Here is an 18,968-nt window from a genome sequence, read left to right on the forward strand (position 1 = left end):
CGCATGAACCTGAACGTGTTCTTGATTATCATGAGTTGCGTACACGTCATCATGTGCGTCAACAAGCCTTAATCAAGTGGAAAGACCGACCGGAGGAAGGTGCCACTTGGAAAAACATTAGTGTTCTTAAGAAGAAGTTTCCGACTTTTGTTTTCGAGGACGAAATTTCTTCTTAAGGGGGGAGTAATGTCAGGACACCGGCAAGGCCGACTGGACAAGGGCAGAGCCGGGCTAGGCAGTGTTGAAAGGGAGTCCAACTAGGGCAAAGGGCTAGGGGCTATGTTATATAGTGGGTGGTTGGGTGGTGGACTCCTAGGTTCTAGTTCCCCTTGTCTAACACAAAACAAGTCGATGGGGGGCCAAATTTATGCTTTATTCTAATTCCTTTTTGCATCAATTTTTTCATTGCTCGGGTTTAGCGTGCCTCTAATTAGGGGCCAATCCCCCCCTCCCTTTTGAGAATGGAAGATGACCAGTTTGAAAATGATGATTCAAGTCTAGCGCTGCCAAGGATGATTGCCATGATGACATTGGAAGATGACCAGTTTGAAAATGATGAAGCCTGCACATCCACAATTGAGAATTCAATTTTTTTCTTTATTGATTTAGGTGCCATGGGTTTAGATTTAGATCAGGCTACTTGTAGAGATCTTTGGAAGGTGATTTATAAGAATTTTATGTATTTTATTCTACAAAAAAATTTGTTGTGTCACCCATTCATCACTTTCTCTCACTCTCTTTCCCTCTCCCAGTCGCTAATTCTATCAAGCATGATAGTCTATGTTAATCAAGTCGGTGTGATTAATTTAATGATAAAATATCAATCAATCTTTTCGGTACAACTTTTCATGAAAAAATAACAATGGATTCTTTGGAATTAGTTTTTAGAAACAATAGGTCAAAGTACTGAGATCTGCATGTTTTGGCTCTAAATCATTGTACGATAATGATAAAGGCAATAATGGCGGTTATAACCTCTCTCCCTTTCTAACATCCACCTTCACACATTTTCTTATGTTGTTGTTCTAAGCATTTATGGGTACAAGTAGCGTTTTGTGATGTACGCAGTGTGAGAGTGCTTCTACTATTGAAAACTGCTTTGAAGAAGTGCTCCTTTATTGTGCTCCTTCCTCAACATCTCTTCATATCAACAGAGCTCGTCACTACGACTATGTAAAGCCTTTTAGAATATGCAACAAATACATGGATGTAGTCACTTGAGTGAAATGCATGCATGCTATTCGGGGGAAGAGTGCGAGCCTCTTCTATTTCATACCCGATTCGTGTTTTTCTTGTGGCCCAACATTTGTGACAGAGGGTTCACATGCCTTGCGCAACCTAATCTAGATTCAGATGGCCATCATTTTATGTTTTAATATCATTTTGCCAAATTTTCAAATTTGAAATCATATTTTTTTTAAAACACAAGCAAAACAAAGAAAAATACCCAAACTTGCATGATTCAGCACTCAAGGTAGTATTGGTAATAACAACGATAATACTTACGAGAATAACTGTGGTAATATATGCGTAATGTTCGCGGTAATGTTTGAAGCTGAAGAAAAGTCCTCTCGTCTCCCTCTCTCTTATTTGGCCAGCCCATTGTGGACTCTTTCTTTACAAATCGTGGTAAACGACCACAGTAAATGTTATCAAATTTTCATAATGTGTAGATATATCCCACAACAAAATGATATGCTAAGTGGACGATTGTGCACGTGCTTGGTGAACTATATATAAACTAAGTTGGATCAAGACTGTTGAAAATTGTGTTCTTATTGGTTATTCCCTTGAGTAGAAAGGGTATAACTGTGACCGTAGTATCATGCTTCAGGTGAAGATGACAGTAGTTACCGCTTTTGATAAAATGGAGAGTTGGTATGTTGATATTTAGAGCTAGCCTTGGGATTGATACCAAAGGAGAATGTGGCTACAATAAATGCAAGTTCCCAACCATGGCAGATTCTAAGTGGATTACACGCATTACATAGTAAATTTAGATAACATTGAGAAACCTGTGGCAATTTTTACATTGTTAGGGTTTAGCGCGCCTCCAAGGGGCCGATCCCTCCCTCCCCCACCAAAAAAAACTTAATTTTGTGTCAGTTAGTCAGTCAGAAGGCCTCCTCCTCACTCAAGTGTGTCCTTAAATTATGTTGTCGAGCGTCGGGTGGCCATGTGTGGTTCTCATAATATAGACAACAGCCCCCCTTCTGCGTACTTGTTCACCAAAATGGCTGCCGATTGGTGTCGTGAGTGCAGGGTGGAAACGCTAATTCATGAGGACTGGACATCAGGGGACAGGATCTGCAAGGCGTGTGCGCTCGTCCTGGAGTCGCACATGGTGGATGAGCGGCCAGAGTGGCGTACCTTCGTGGGCGAAGACCCGCGAAACAACGACCGGGTGCGCGTGGGCGGGGAAGATCAGGACCCTCGGGCCCCCTCGCGTCTATTAGAAACCCACATACAGCAAGACGGAACTAGGGGCGCCGCCTCCCTGCATCGTACCCAGCAGCTTACAAGGAGGGCGGTCGACGTGAAGGAGTCCCGCGCCCGGCGACACGCCATGACCGCCATAACTGCCCTCACGGACCGCCTCGTCGATCTGCCCACGTCAACCGTCTTGGTGCAGCTGGCCACGCAGCTTTTCCTCGACCACGAGAAGGCGTTGTCAATTTGTTGGCGGGATCAAAGGCAGCGCGAGGCTTTCGCTGGCGCCTGCATTGTCCAAGCTGCCAACGACCTTCCCGGCGTCCACCATCGCAAGGTTGCATCGGTAAGTGAGCACGGGGAGGGCCTCTGGAGTACAATTCTGCACTATAAAATAAAACTGCAGCAGAAAGTGCAAGCTGCAATGCAAGCAGACGTCCGCGGCGGTGCAGTTCGAAATGCTCCGGAGCACAACATCACTACTATCAATGCAGCCGCATGCCGTCCTGAAACCGAGAATAACCTGCGTGGGTCTGTGTTTGTGTGTGTGTGTGTGTGTGTGTGTGTGTGTGTGAGAGAGAGAGAGAGAGAGAGAGAGAGAGAGAGATCACTTGTCGATCATATACAGCTGTGCTCTTATATGCCGATTCTGCCAATTTATAATGATCTACTACTTGGCTGTGTAGCGCATGCAAAAGGGCGGGGATGAGCTTCAAGGGAACGCAGGCTACGCTGGAGATAGCCAGCGCAATCGAGATGAGGCTGGCGTTGCGCCGCAGCCCCAAGGCCCTGCAGGCGGCGAGCATGTATGTGATGGCACGCCTCTACGAACCTGTCAGCGGGACGCTGCTGGAGCGCATCTTGGGTGGCTGCAGTGTGACCCAGTCGGTAATGTGGAAAGCCTACAAAGAGCTGTTTCCAGAGCTTGGTAAGGTGCTACCTGCATGTGTCCTGCAGGCTGGCCTTGACCTGCGGTCCCTTCTTCCGGACCCCAAGCATTACCCCAGCGGCCCTCCCCCCTCTAGTTAGTTCAAGCTTCCCGTGTCCCTTCAAGTTTCAAGGTTGGGTTATCATGTGCGGTGGATACCATTTTCTCCCGAGATTTTTGAGGTCATACCATGTTTTGGAGTCAGTCTTAGGATCAATTTTTGGGAACGCTGGGAGCGTTTATTTTAATTCAGATTTGCTTCAAGGTTTTTGATAACGGCTCTATTCAATGTCTACATGTACACCTCCTACTCACACACACACACACACACACACACCTTCATCCCTTTTCCTCTTCCCTTGCGAGCATACCACAGAGATGCAGTAACTGAAACGTCCTCGCCTCAAACTACGCCCCTGTAGCCACCACATCCACCTTTCTTGCTCACGTCAGCCTACAGGTGCCATGGTCACCCTGCTGCCCTATTTCAGCAAGCATCTAGCCACCTACTGCAAAGAGATTCAAGTCGACGTGGGCAGTAGACCAATACACACACACACACAGAGAGAGAGAGAGAGAGAGAGAGAGAGAGAGAGAGAGAGAGAGAGAGGAGGGTTAGGAAATGGACTCAAGATACCTTGGGAGCAGATGACATAGGAAATGCTCTTAACTGGTGGACTGCTAATACTCGAACATTTGATGAAATGTTGATACCAGATTCGCAAATTCAGATAAAATGCAACAGGATGTGGAAGATTACCAAGAATCAAGACTGGTGGCTGACAAGACTTATTGATGTCTGGATGAGCAAGTATCCTATGAGTCACAAAGTTTTTTTGTGACTGAGAGTGATCACAGGGTCTGCCTATAGGGGAAATCTGAGTGAGAGAGAGAGAGAGAGAGAGAGAGAGAGAGAGAGAGAGAGAGAGAGAGAGAGAGAGAGAGAGAGAGAGAGAGAGAACTACGGGAAAGGATGTATCTCAGATGAGGGGAGGGCCTTAAATAAGCGAGACAAGTGCTTAAGAAATATGAATCAGAGGTGGCTAGCAAAGCACGATTCCTATGTAGACAACGAGAGCTTAGAGATGTGCACTGCTCCTTAAACTATTTTTCAAAAAGTTGCAAACGATCTAAGCATACTATGGAATGCATACACAAGATTGTTAAAGAAGATTGCCACACCATCTCTGACCCTCCCTCATGCAAGAATGCAAAGAACACTTTGAAAACATTCTGAATAAATAGGTGGATATGTCTTTTGAGAGGCAAGAATCTATTGAGTTGATGCTTTTAATTGTGGATTCATGCATAGAGGAGCATAATGCTTAAATAATGAAAGTTCCATATGACGAAAAAGAATTGCTTTGGGCCCTCAAAAAGTTGGGGAATGACAAGACCCTAGGGGCATGTGGATTAACAAAGGAATTTGTGATGGCGTTCTAGAATGACCTGAAGTCTCTGATAGTATCAGCAATCAATTAAATATTGCAAACCCAATGTATGGATCTTGTACTGAAACATGGACTCATAAAGGTTAAACCTAAGAAGACATTTCCTGCCCTTTTATCAGAATGGAGACCTATAACTATGATGGGCATTGTGTACAAACTGCTGGCTAAAGAAATTGCAATTAGAATTTCACCCTTCTTAAGGAAACATGTGCATGAGGCCGAGGCTAGCTTTATTGGGGATTAGACAACATTTTGACTGTCATGTTGGGAATTGAAGCAAGCAGTAAAACAAATAAAAAAGTAGTGTTACTGCAAGTATATTTTGCCAAAGCTTTTGACTCAATTATGTGGGATTTTGTGGTTAAGGTCACGACCAAATTGGGTTTAACCTAGGGAAATCTAGTCTAATAGATGTATTAGTAGAAAATTTTCACTCGTGCGTTTGGAGGGGAAAAAGGATAGCCATAGGTACAATCTTCAAAGACCAAGGATACCCAATTGTGTTTCAACCAGAAATGACTATATATTTGGGTGGAGAAAAGAGTGTACTTTAAAGTTGGAAATGGTATTGTGATGAGTGGCCCTTTCATGTTAGAGACACGATTCTGTAAGCTATTCTAATACCTTATATGTTGTACTTATTACCACATATTGACTGGTCTGACACTTCTTTGTTCAGGATGAGATCCATGTACTTAAAAATTTTATGGGGGTCTTCCCACAAAGCCTAGTTAGCTTTAGATTCAGTTTTTGAACCTGCATACATGGGTGGATTAGGTATCATGAACTTGAACCTGCATATGCTTGCTAGAAGTGCTACTCTGCTGAAATATATGTTGGATATTGATAAATGTTGGTCTCATTTACTATGGTATCTGATTGATAAATTTGTCACTATAAGAGGAAAGATTGAGAACCGTTTCTATACCGCCAAATAGCACATGGAAATGGAAAAAGTGTGTGAGCGGTAATAAGAGCGGGAATTTCCGCGGCAATGGTTTAACAACAATATCCGCGGATATATTGCCATGATTATTACCGTGCATGTGGTCGCCACTATTATCACCAATATTACCTCCAGGTGTCTATTCAAAAATAAAGGTGCTCATTTGGGCCACCCAGAATTGGATGGCTCAAATGAGCACCTTTTTTTTTTATTTGCATAAAACATATAAAGCATCAATTGTTTTTTGAAAAAATGTACAAAAAGCCAAAGATAGGAGCTAAAAAATACATTACCTTGACAAATTGAAGTACAAAAAATCAATAATTTAAAAAACAAATAGGATCAAAATTCTAATTGCGTTTTATATACATGTGATCATAGAGTTCTTTGTGCCACATTTGTACTTGTAAAAGAGGACTACAAAAACTTATCCATCTGTTTAAGCCTTCCTCCTCCTCCTCTTCATCTTCCATAGGTTCATATGTTTGATCATCCTGACTCTACATTAACCAAAACCACGAAATTAAAAAAATTAACAGCTTAAAACAATCAATACAATATGATTCGTTTAAAATTATCGCCTCTAGAGATTTGATAGCTGAGTCGAACTGCTCGCGAAGGATGTGATGGTTCTCCAACAAACATCGCCAAGTATTAAAATTCTATGTGACGCTCTCAATACTTGACCATCTCTCTAGTGGGTGATTCAGAGTGATAATTTCCTAAAGATGCAATAACAAGAGAAATTCATAGTCTAAAACCCTTTTTAATCAATTTTGGGCCGAATTCAGGAAAAACTTACATAATTATCCTTCCAAGATGCTTTGCCTCCTGAACCATAGTGTGTGGAAGTTTGTCTTGCCAGAGCTTTCTGCTGTTGTCTATAGGATGAGTTCATTGCAGCTTGTTTGCCTTTTTCTTGCATGGCCTACTTTCACTCTCCATTTTCCATGTTGCCTCCGTGGTAGCTCCAATTTGTATTTGCGACCTGGTTGGCCATTGCGCGCTATATGCTTGATTGCTCGTTTTTCAAAAACTTTTTAATGTAGCCCTCCAACCACTGTGCCACAAAATGCTCCTTGGGGGCATTTGGGAATCGAGCATGCAACACTTCCTCGGTGTAGCATGCATGATCGAGCATCTAGCTGATATCTGAACTTTACAAAACAATTCTTATACGTCGAATGTGTAAGAATCTGAAGATGACATCAGAATGCCTTGCCTTGTGCAATACCAAAATTCACTTTGCCACCATACTTTACTCTATAGTAGCATCCATGTGTCTCTGCCACGGGTGCATAAGCAACCTTGTCCTCTATGTTTGGTGCGGCACACTATGAAATAGAGGACTCCGTCGCCCCCCATTACCAAAACAAGCAAACCCACAAGATCGCCTCGTCCTCTATGACTGGTGCGGCACACTATGAAATAGAGGACTCCGTTGCCCCCCATTACCAAAACAAGCAAACCCACAAGATCCCTCATTGCTCCGTCTCTCTCAACGCTTGCTACCGTGAGACGAACATCGGTGCATGCTACCAGAAGAAGTGCATTGAGCAGTTGTGGGTTGTTGATGATGCTCATCTAAAATTGGAGTGGAATGGAGTGGCATAGGCCTTTGTGATGGAAAGAGAGTGGGGCCGTGTGATGGAAGGGGAGTAGGAACCTTAGAAGGACCTGTCGTCGATGCGAGGCTCTGGATGAAGGGAGTCCCTCCGTGGCTCCTGCATGGTGTGGTATTTTGAGAAAGACCATAGGTCGCAAGCTCCTGTGGAGTGTAGCGTCCAAACAATCCCTCTGTCGAACAAAGATACTCATCTTGCAAAGAGAGAGCACATTGGAGGTCTCGATATACCACCGAGGGAGGAACTTGGGTAGATGGATCGGTGCCTCCCTGGGTGTAGGAGGGCCATGCCTGCAAAGTACAAAGAGAAAATCCATACTCATGCTCCCAAAAAACTATCTAAAAATAAACTTAATTTCATTGTTTGGACTTACCGCCTCAAGACTGAGGTCCACTAGAGGCGATGTCCACCCTAGATGGGAGCCCATCTAGGACGTGAACCAACCAAAAGAAGAATGTGATGGCTCCTCCCCACCAGATGATCTTTTGTCTGACATCTACATTAAAGGATCTAGCCCTTTATATATGTCTCTCTCTATCTCTACCCGTTTCCTCTCTCTCTCTCTCTCTCTCTCTCTCTCTCTCTCTCTCTCTCTCTCTCTCTCTCTCTCTAATGTATAGAGGGGGTAGAGAGAGATAGAGATTAAAGCATTGGTTTCTCCTTCTCTTAGACTTCAAAAAAATACACCCAAGTAACTACACCCATGGTTTACAATATTGTTTATTGCAAAGAGTAGTGGAGTGGTTTTAATAGTGCTAAGTTGGCACCGATTCCTATCAAGATTGCTAATAGGTCAATAATGGTTAAGCCATAGGCAAGTCTAAAAGGAATCCATTATTAAGACCATAGTTCACGACGGTGTCTTGTAAACCCTGTAAAACGGCATGCCAACCGAGATAATAAATCCTAGTGCACTTACCCTATTGCAATGAACAACTCCAACCTTCTATAGATAGAAAGAGTGCATCTCTTCTTCAAAAGGTTGTGTATATGGAAAATACAATAGGAAAGAGGGGGGGGGGGGGGGGGGGGGGGGGGGGAGGGGGTGGTATGTGATTACCTTAAGTTGTAGAGATGGTTGACCGTTAGGTTGAGCGTCCTATGTCAATTGTGGTAAGCCCCCCTTCAAAGACTCCTTTGCAAACGACCCAAAAACATGTGTGTGTGTGTTGTGTGTGTGTGAAATAGTGTGTGTGTATGCTTGTGCGGTAGTGTGCTTAACTGCGTGTGTGTGTGTGTGTGTGTGTGTGTGTGTGAGAGAGAGAGAGAGAGAGAGAGAGAGAGAGAGAGAGAGAGAGGGGAGAGACGGTAGAGGGGAGAGCGATAGAGATTGGGGGGGGGGGGGGGGGGCAGGGGGCTGGGGAGAAAGAAGGAATTCGAGCTGCAAGAGTGATGGTGGGGAGTTTGAGATCAGAGTATGCTACAAATACATTGCATACTCTTCTCCTTGTTTCTTTTTTAGGCATTACCACTACCACCTACTGCTTTGGATGAGGAAGAGATAGAGGAGAGAGAGATCGATGATTCAAGTCCCACGGTTGCAAGTCTTAGCGTGGATGATTGTCATGATAATGATGATGACTATATGGAGGATGAAAAATTCAAATATGGTGAAGCCAACACATCCACAAATGACAATTCTATTTCTCTCGTTATTGATTCAGGATCCATGGGCTTAGAATTGGACGATGCTTCTTGTGGAGATCTTTTAGAGGATGATTTATTAACATTTAGTATAAATTGTGGACATTTATTTTTATGCTATCCATTTATATCTCTCTCTATCCCTCTTTCTCTCTCCAATTTCATGAAGAATACTAAATTATTTTAATCAAGTGAGAGTGATTAATTTAATTGATAACAAAATATCTTTAATTTTTTGAAAACAATATTTGTTTATGAAAAGTGGATCTAACATTTTGTATTTTGCACATTGTTGCAAGATAGCATTTCAAGAAACTAACATAAGTGCAACCATCTGGTAAAATGTGGGCACACTTCACTCTATCTTCCCCATGCCTCGACAAAGGATTTTGTCCATGTTTGGCTTCTCATCTCTGACATTGCTTGCTTTACAAGGAGGCACCTACATAGCTGTAGCACTTGAAGAAACTAACATAGGTTCTACCATCTGGTAAAATGTGGGCACGCTTTACTCTGTCACCCCCATGTTTCAACAAAAGATCCCATCCATGTTTGACTTCTCATCTCTGACAATGCTTCTTTTACATGGAGCCGCATGCATAACTTTAAGATGGAGAAAACTTTTATAGTTTCATGCTAGCTATTTTTTTACGTTTAATATTATTTCTCTCGTATTATTGAAATTTTATATAATGTTCTTGAATTTGTTTTCACAAACAAAATACGGAAAAACACCAAAATTTGAAAGGTTAAGTGAGTAATCTGGGTTATTAAACTTTTAAATTGTGTTCTTTAATTTGTTTTCACAAGAAAAGTAGAGGGAAACACCAAAATTTGAATGTTTAAGCACTTAGTTTGGGTTAAGGAATAGATGCGGTAATATCAGAAGTTGTAATAGCGGTAATAAATGTAGTGATAAACACTGCATTAGATGCGATAATACTTGAAATACAAAAAACACCCGCCCGCCGCCCTTCTCTCTCTTCCCTGTGCATCCCATTTTGGACTCTCTATCTACAAAACACGGTAAAAAGCCGCGGTAAATGTATTGAGATTTTCATAGTGTGTTGTGTATTTTCATGGCCATTGGGATATGGACTCGTGGGGTAAACTATATACTGTTGCTCGTATTAAACTTTGTGGTCAAACAAAAAATATGCTGATTAAATCTTGGAAACATGTATGTACAAAACTGGTATGGGCTGGTAGAGTAAGCTACACTGGTAATTCATTGGGTGATAGATGCAATTTTTTGGCGAGCATTTTTTGATGAGCGCTTTTTTGGAATTTGGAGCAAATTACAAGAAGATTATTTCTCCCTTCTCAAATTTATTCTCTCTCTCTCTCTCTCTCTCTCTCTCTCTCTCTCTCTCTCTCTCTCTCTCTCTTGTATCACTATGAAAATCTCCAAGTGTTTACCGTGTTGTTTTACCACGTTTTGTAGAGAGAAGGTGCAAATTCAAGTAGAGAAACAATAGAGAGGAGGGTGGGGAGGTTTCTTTTGTGTTTAAAATATTTCCACAACAGTTTCTACCATTATACCACTGTTATTATCGCGTATATATTCGACAACCAAATTTAGCGCCTAAACTTTCAGCTTAAAATAAACATCCCCCCCCTTCAAATTTTGGTGTTTCCCTCCTCTCAATTAATATTAAAGAATATTGTATAAAATTCTCAAATTTAAAACAGAAGAGAGAGAGAGAGAGAGAGAGAGAGAGAGAGAGAGAGAGAGAGAGAGAGAGAGAGAGAGGGGGGGGGGGGGGGGGGGGGGGGGAGGAGGAGGGGGGGATAATAAGATTATACTTGGTTACAACTAAAATAATCACTATCAATTGATTAACATAATTGAGCATATTCCGAAATCTATAGTGAGGAAGAGGGGGGAGACGGAGATGAATGGATCACACAACCAAAAAAACTTCATAACTGCAAAATGTTTATGAATCATCTTTCCAAAGATATCTACATGAGACATCATCCAATTCTAAGCCCATGGCTCTTTAATCATTAAAGAGAGAAACGGAATTGTCGTTTGTGGATGCATTGCCTTCGTCATTTTCTAGTTCGTCATCTTCCATCTCATCATCTTGATCATCATGACAATCATCCTCGCTAAGACTTGCTGCCACCGGACTTGATTCATTGACCTCCCTCTCCTTTGTTTCCACCTCATCCAAAGTTGGAGGTGGAAGAGGGTCGAAGATAGTCTCCACTTCATTAGTGGAAAAAATGGTTCTCCCCCAAGGTGTTATGGGAATTACGAATTACCAAAGTTTTGGTTGGTGGACTTTTGATATATAGATGACCTAAAAAATAGAAGCTCAAAGTGAGTAACATTGGTATAGCTAATGCTACAAGCAAATAAGAATAAAAAAGATACATGTCACTCACCTGCTCACAATTGCACAGTAAAACTAAATTGTCATACCTCTCTGTGTGATGCACACAAGAGTCCACCATGTAGAGGCCCTTCTCATGTCGTCTAGACACATTTGCAAACCACTTGCACTCAAAGATGAACGTATGAAAGGTTCTAAAATTAACCTTTAGTATCCTTTCAATAGTTCCGTAGTACTTGGCTTCATCATCATCTGTGTAAAACGGGCCCATGATGGCACAATCCATGGTGGTTCTACGCTCGTCAATGTGGCGCGTATGAAAGTGACGACCCTTTGACCACAGAGAGTTAAAGGAAAGCACAAAATAGAAAAATATCTTTATTTATCAAATATATATTAAAGATAATTTCAAGAAAAAAAATTACAATATGGTTTAGGTATATGAATACTCTACCTTTGGTACGCAGCCTCATGCATACTCCCATTCTTTGTTGGTGATGTCTTCTCCATGCGCTTTTGACTCGGTAATTCTCTCAAGAATCCACTATTCACTAATGAGATCTGGGAAACATGGATGGTGTCTAGGCACTAGGGGTGCCCTCCTTCCTCCATGTGCTTGTTTACATGCTTCGCTTTCTTGCAAACACCTTGCCTTTGCCACCACTGTCCACAAGTCCACCCACTTGGTCATAATCTTTGCATTGAGAATACAAAAGTTATTGACCACTCGGGATAGATTCATATCCATGTTAAGTAGTTTCCCCTTTCCACTTGGAAAGTGTGAAGTCATCCTTGCATCTTCCTCGTCTGACCACATGCGAGGCATTTAAAGATCAACTTGTGCCAAATACTTTGATATGTAAACAAATGCCTCTTGAACAATCCACCCTTAGGCCATACATGCCTCTGGTTGAGACTGTAGCCACAAAAAATATTTGAGAGTCTTTAAAAACCTCTCTAAGAAGAGTATCCATCGTGCGTGCACTACTCCACATATAGCGATCTCCTCCACCGCATGAACTAAGAGGTGAATTTGACTAAGAAGGACCGATCGAGGAAATGCATCTTCATGGCACACACAGTTTCTATTGCAAGTGTCTGAGCAGCAGGGATAGCATCTATTTTGATTTCCTTGGAGCTCACAAACCTGCAAGAAAACACACAAGAATATACTAAGTGCTAGTTGAAATTATTGTGTACATAAAAAAGGTGTAGTTGAGTGGAGTCTTGTGGTGTACCTTACTAGCTCTCATAATTTGAAAATAGCGTCCCTAACTTTCTTGTCTAGACATATACACATACTCACCGGTAAAATGAACTACAATCTAAATCAGGGGAAGGGAAAGTGAGTGATAGTCATACACACAAACTATAGATAGAATAGGAAGTATGAAGATTACCTAAAGCATCTTGTGCCAATCATGGGACTTCAACCCATACAATTGAACGCTTCCACCCTTCTTTGCTTTTGTGAAAGCTTCCTTTAGCGACCTCATGTATCCTGTTGGTGTGCAAATAGAGGCAATGGTACGTTTCACCTTGTCTAATTCTTCTTTCGCAAGCATCCATGGTGCTTTAGGAAGCACAATCTTTCCATTTGGGGAACAATGTGGAGTAGCAGAGGAGGGGAGACTTTTTGTCATAAAATATAATATCTAACCAACCCAAATGATTTTCTCATATTAAATTGATTACTTAATGTTGGAAAATAAACGGGAACAAGTGTTAAGATATAGATATGTGCTTATAGATCTATCTCAACACGGGGCCAACGGTAAAGGGGCCCAAATGAGAGATGGTCTATCAAAGAGCAAGGCTAACCAATGGAGCATAAGACCTTAGGGTTGGCTTAATTGAAGACCTCCAATAATGTGTGTAAAAGTCCTTTGACCTTAGGTAAGCTAGGGCTGAGCTTGAGGCGAGAACCCGGCCCAAGCTCGAGGTGCTTGTCGTGCTTGAGGTGCTTGACTTGCTACTTGATTAAGGTGATCGAGGTGCTTTGACATGCTTGCCTGAGATGCTTGTGGGAACACCCCTAGTTCAAGTGCACATGCTTGATGACTAAGGTGCTTGAGTAACAAAAGTCAAAAGTATCCCTACAAGAGGGGGGGCGAGCCCTTTTCCTAGGGGATAGAGAGAGAACACACACTCACACACACAAGGAAGTCCCAACCTTGAAGAGGCAGCAGGGACACATGTCAGGCCCCTACCTATGTTACCTTCATGAGATGCTTGAATCCTATTGGCTAAGCTTCAAAGGGGTCCAATGATAAATTACTGGAATTATCTAATTGTTTTTGCATTTATCAAGTCCTCTTTCTCAAAGGGGAAAGGGGGACACTTGTCCCAAGACTACACCTATTGCTAGAAATGGCCCAAGCTTGTGATTGGCTAGGCTTGGCAAGAGCCAATGAGCTTCAATGATGAGCTAGAAGAGGGGGTTGACCTAGCAAGGAGGGGAGTTGCTTAGGGGGTATACTCACCCACACACACTCACAAACACTCTCATTGTGTACTATGCAAAGTGCAAGAACCCCCTCTCCTTCTCCAAGCAAGTAGAGGTTGAGAGTCTACACCAACACTCTTGGCTATGGAGTGCAAATCCAACCAAGAGCCATCTCCTTCTTCTTCATTACTATGCTATTATGTATGCTAGCAACAAGAGTTATGATAAGTGAGGAACTAATTCTTTCTCCTACGAAATGTTTCTTCTTCCTCTTCCCTACCCTCATTCCCTGGTAGCTCTCTCCACCTTCGAAGGTGTTTGAGGTCTTGGGACTGAGGCTTGGGATAGTTAAAGCTTTCTTCAAGTTTATGTTATGTTTGTGATGCATGAAGCTTTTCATCTTCATTGCATCACCTAGGTCACAAGGAACACAAAGATTGTATTGTAACAAGTCTCTCTTAATGGGAGAAATCATAATACAAATGCCTATTGGAGGGGGGACCGGCTCCACATAAATCCGATCCTCAACTGTTGTCATGTTCTCTAAATTCTCTCTCTTGCAAAAGTATTGTTAATGCCAAGTTAACTAATTGCTATGATTATGTTGCTATCTTCAATTATGTTCACCCGTTATGCTCACAAAGTCATTTCTCAAAAGTACTCTCATTAATTTCCGCTACTCTCAAGTTAAATAGGCCAATTCCATTACATTGGTAGCAGAGCATTTGATTTCTCTTTTCTTGCTTAAGAAGAGAGGTCCTTAAGTAGCCTATAAATGGTTGATGTTGTTAATTATATTAGGGTAAGTGGAACTGGGATCTATTATCGGTTTTGTTGAGCTCACTATGTGGGGGATGGTGCACACATCGGGAGCTTTGGACTTAATAATGGAGTCTTTTTAGACTTGCCTACGGCTTTATCGTTATTGAGCCATAAGAAGTCCGAAAGGAGCTAGCCCTTGGCAACTCTGCTATGTTAGACCTACTCTCTATAATTAACCACTTCGAGCCTTGGGTGTAGATACTTAAGAGCCGATTTTCAAAGGCTAAGAGGAGTGGCAACTAAGGTTTTGAATTGCCAAAGCATACACTAAGTACATACATAAATTTTGTTAACATGGCTGACAATAATCAAGAGAGTAGAATGAACATTAATAGCTTTGATTTTGCACATGAAGGTGCTAATGATGATGCTCCCATGTTTGTGAATTATCTCGTCACTAGGTTGCAGCAAGCTATGGGCAACCCTGCTTTGCAAGCAGAAGTTACTCAACAACTTCGTGCTTATGGAATTTCCCTTCCTCTCCAAGAGGAGAGAGAGCTTAGGAGGCCTCTTGAAGAGACCCCCAAAAGAAGACTCTCTCCCATTCAAGAGGAGGAATCCAAAGAGCAAGAATGCAATGAAAGTTTAAGTTCCTCTGAAGATGTGGCTCCACGAAGACGACGGTCTAGACGATCGGCCACGCCTCCCAAGAGGAAAAGATCAACACATCTAAGTCCTTCTCCTCATCATTCTGAAAGGCAAGAGAGGAAACAAAGGAAGAAAAGGGCTAGGAAGAGGTCACCCTCTTCTCCTTCTTCATCACTTTCCTCCTCTTCCGATGAAAGTTATGGCTATTCTCCTAGAGAATACAAGAGGGGAGGACATCACAAATCATTTCCTGCATGGCGAAGGTCACAAAAGCTAAAGAAGTTCAAGGAGGGAGGAAAGAGTATCTCTTTTCTCACCTATGATGGCACCTTTGGTGCTACCGACAAAGTGTTGGCCTTCATTCAACAATTTGATGCGGCCTTTGGAGATGAGGGCTTCACAGAGTCCTCCAAGATACGCCATGTAGCTATTCACTTCCAAAAATCAGCCCGTCAATGGTGGGCTAGCCTTCGTGGAAATGGTGAAGCCCCAAAGACATGGAAAACTCTACGAGTTTCCATCATGAAGCAATTCCTTGCAAGCGATGCAAAGGACAAAGTGCTTACCGAATGGCGCAGCTTGAAGATCCTCTCCCATGAGTCTATCCACAAATATGTAGACAAGTTTTGTGATTTACATCTCAAGGCTACTGTCTTTCAAAAGATAGACTTTGCCGAGAAAAGGCAACAATTCTGTGTGGGATTACCTGAAGAGATGGCCGAATACATCAACTCTCAACGGCTTGGTACTATTAGCGAAGTAATCCATCACACCATGGTTTCTTCACGCATCAATTTCCATCAAGGGGCTAGACGTAATGTCAAGCCCATGGAAAACAAAGACAAAAATGATGCAAAGGGGAAAACCAATATTCAAAATACTTCCCAAGTCAATTCCAACAACAACAACAACAATCGGTCCAAGGAGAAGGGAGTTTACAAAGGTAAAAGCAAACTCTCTCCTGAAAAGCTTGAAGCTTTTCGCAAGGACTATAAGTGTTTCAAGTGTGGGGAGCAAGGACATGGCTATCGTTCTTGCCCCAAGAAGAATGCTCGCAATGAGACTCCTAGGGCTTCTACCATCGAAGCTCCAAAAGAGGATTCTCATTGCAAAGGATCATCACTTTCCTATGCTTGGGGAAAGGTAAGAGAACATGATGCCTTCATCTTGTTTGACCCTGGCTCTACTCTCAACTTCATATCAATGGAGTTGGCCACCAAGTTGGGCATTCAAGCTTTTGAGATGGGAGATATAGTAGTGGCTGATGCAGCTTTCAAGGGACAACAAGCCTCCATTACTCCCTTGATCGAGAAGTTAAGGCTTCATGTCCAAAGCTATGTCGACAAAGAAGACTTCTTCATCTCTCCTCTCCAACATGAGGATGTTATCCTAGGGGCACCATGGTTTGATCGCATGGCTGCCAACATGAAGTTCCCTGAAAGGAAAATCTACTTCACCTATAGGGGAAAGAACATGTATATAGATTCTATTGAGAGTGGTCGCACTATTCCACTTGTAAATCCTCTTGCTTTTGATAAGTCAATGAAGAGCTCAGTTTCTGCGTACATGATTTTTGTCAAAGAGTCTCTAAAAGATACTAATGTTTCATCAAATGTAAATGGTAGGAATGAAGAAGATTTAGACTTGTCTAATTTTCTAAAAGGATTCCAAGATGTGTTCATCGATGATATCCCTATGGACTTACCTCCAAAATGAGGGGATGATGACCATTGTACTGAGCTCCTTCCTGGAAGCTCACCACCTAACAAGCCTCCTTATCGAGTCTCACAAACTGAACAAGAGGAGATCATGAGGCAAGTACAAGAGCTGGTACACAAAGGGATGGTGAGGCCTAGTTCCTCTCCCTTTTGTTCTCCAGTCCTTCTAGTACAAAAGAAAGATGGTACATACCGTATGTGTGTGGACTATCGAGCATTAAACCATATCACTATCAAAAACAGATTTCCCGTACCTCGGGTAGAAGATGTGTTTGATAAGCTACAAGGCTCTACCTACTTCAGTAGGATTGACCTTAAGAGTGGCTATCATCAAATAAGGATAGTGGATGAAGATATCTTAAAGACCGCGTTTCGTACAACGTTTGGTCTTTATGAATATCTAGTCATGCCTTTTGGCTTGACTAATGCACCAGCTACATTCAATCGTTTGATGGAGAAAATTTTTAGACCATATCGTAAATTCACTGGAGTGTTCTTTGATGATATCATCATCTACTCCAAGTCTTTGGAGGAACATAAGCAACATCTCCAATTGATTTTTCAAGCATTGAGGGAGAACAAGCTTTATCTCAACCAAAAGAAAAGCGAATTCTTCCTTCAAGAGATTCGATACCTAGGTCATATTATCTCTAAAGATGGTATCCAAATGGATCCATCAAAGTTAGAGGTAATAAAAGCATGGCCTAACCCAAGAAATCTACATGAGCTAAGAAGCTTTGTTGGTATGTGTGCATACTATAGACGCTTCATAGCAAAATTCTCTCAAGTAGCAGGACCACTACACGACTTAACTAAGAATAACGTTAAGTTTGTATGGACTGCTAAGGAGCAAAATGCTTTTGAAAATCTCAAAGAGAAGCTTACTTCCCAATCAGTCCTCGTGCTCCCGGATCTCTCAAAGCCATTTGAGATCCAATGTGATGCTTGTGGTGATTGCCTTGGAGCAGTTTTGCTTCAAGAAGGGCATGCCATAGCATATGAGAGCCGAAGGCTCAATATTGATGAACGAGTCTTTGGAATTTATGAGAAAGAGCTTTAGCTGTTCTACATGCCCTAGACACATGGAAGCACTACCTATTTGGGACTCCATTTATCCTACGAACCGACCACCAAAGTCTCAAATATTTCATGACGCAAACCAAGCTTTCCGACAAACAAATGAGGTGGGCAAATTTTCTTTCGCAATTTAATTTCCATATTGCTCACATAGCTGGTAAGCACAATCAAGTTGCCGATGCACTTTCACGACGACCAAAAGTTAATGCGGTGTCTATAGCTACTCACAATGATCTATCCTCTATGATAGATGAGTATGCTATTGACCCTGACTTTAGAGACATAATATCAGCCCTTGCTTTGGGGAAGAAAGAGGAACCATTCACCTTGTAGGATGGTTATCTTCTCCACGGCAATAGGCTTGTGTTACCCATTCCCTTTGTGAGAAAGTTATGTATCAATCCCATGCTCCTCCATATGCAGGGCATAGAGGTATTCAACCTACTTTCCAAGGAGTAGAGACGCACTTCTATTGGCCTACCATGAAAGTGGACATACAAGAGTATGTTTCAAAATGTGTAGTATGCCAAAAGACCAAGTATGATAGAGGGAAGCAACCTGGATTACTCCAGCCATTGCCTATTCCAAATTCACCATGGGAGAGTATATCCATGGATTTCATCTTTGGATTACCCAAGTCTATCCATGGGAATATAGGAATATGGACAATAGTTGACTGGTTTAGCAAGCAGGCACATTTTATTCCTATCAAAAAGACTATTAAGGCACATCAAATGGCAACTCTCTTCATATCTCAGATTTTCAAGCACCATGGATTACCCACATCCATCGTGTCAGATAGAGATCCTAGAATGACCAGTAATTTTTGGAAAGGTCTCTTTGAAAATCTAGGAACAAGATTGAATTTCTCTTCGGCCTATCACCCACAAATGGATGGCCAAAGTGAGATAGCCAATCTTACGATACTCGATCTACTCAAGACTTATGTTA

General features: G+C 42.1%; 1 protein-coding gene across 1 annotated transcript; it reads left to right on the plus strand.

Moving 5' to 3' along the window:
* Positions 1 to 461: 461 nt before the first annotated feature.
* On the plus strand, positions 462 to 3,459 carry LOC147460629 (transcription initiation factor IIB-2-like). Its single transcript, XM_086503645.1, has 4 exons — positions 462 to 659; positions 1,799 to 1,878; positions 2,263 to 2,961; positions 3,117 to 3,459. Exons 1-4 carry the CDS (start codon positions 462 to 464, stop codon positions 3,457 to 3,459), a joined length of 1,320 nt encoding a protein of 439 aa, XP_086359771.1.
* The last annotated feature ends 15,509 nt before the right edge of the window (positions 3,460 to 18,968 follow it).

Source organism: Adiantum capillus-veneris, chromosome 3 (assembly GCF_014529385.1).
Source record: "Adiantum capillus-veneris isolate H3 chromosome 3, ASM1452938v2, whole genome shotgun sequence".
In the NCBI taxonomy this organism is placed as follows: Eukaryota; Viridiplantae; Streptophyta; class Polypodiopsida; order Polypodiales; family Pteridaceae; genus Adiantum; species Adiantum capillus-veneris.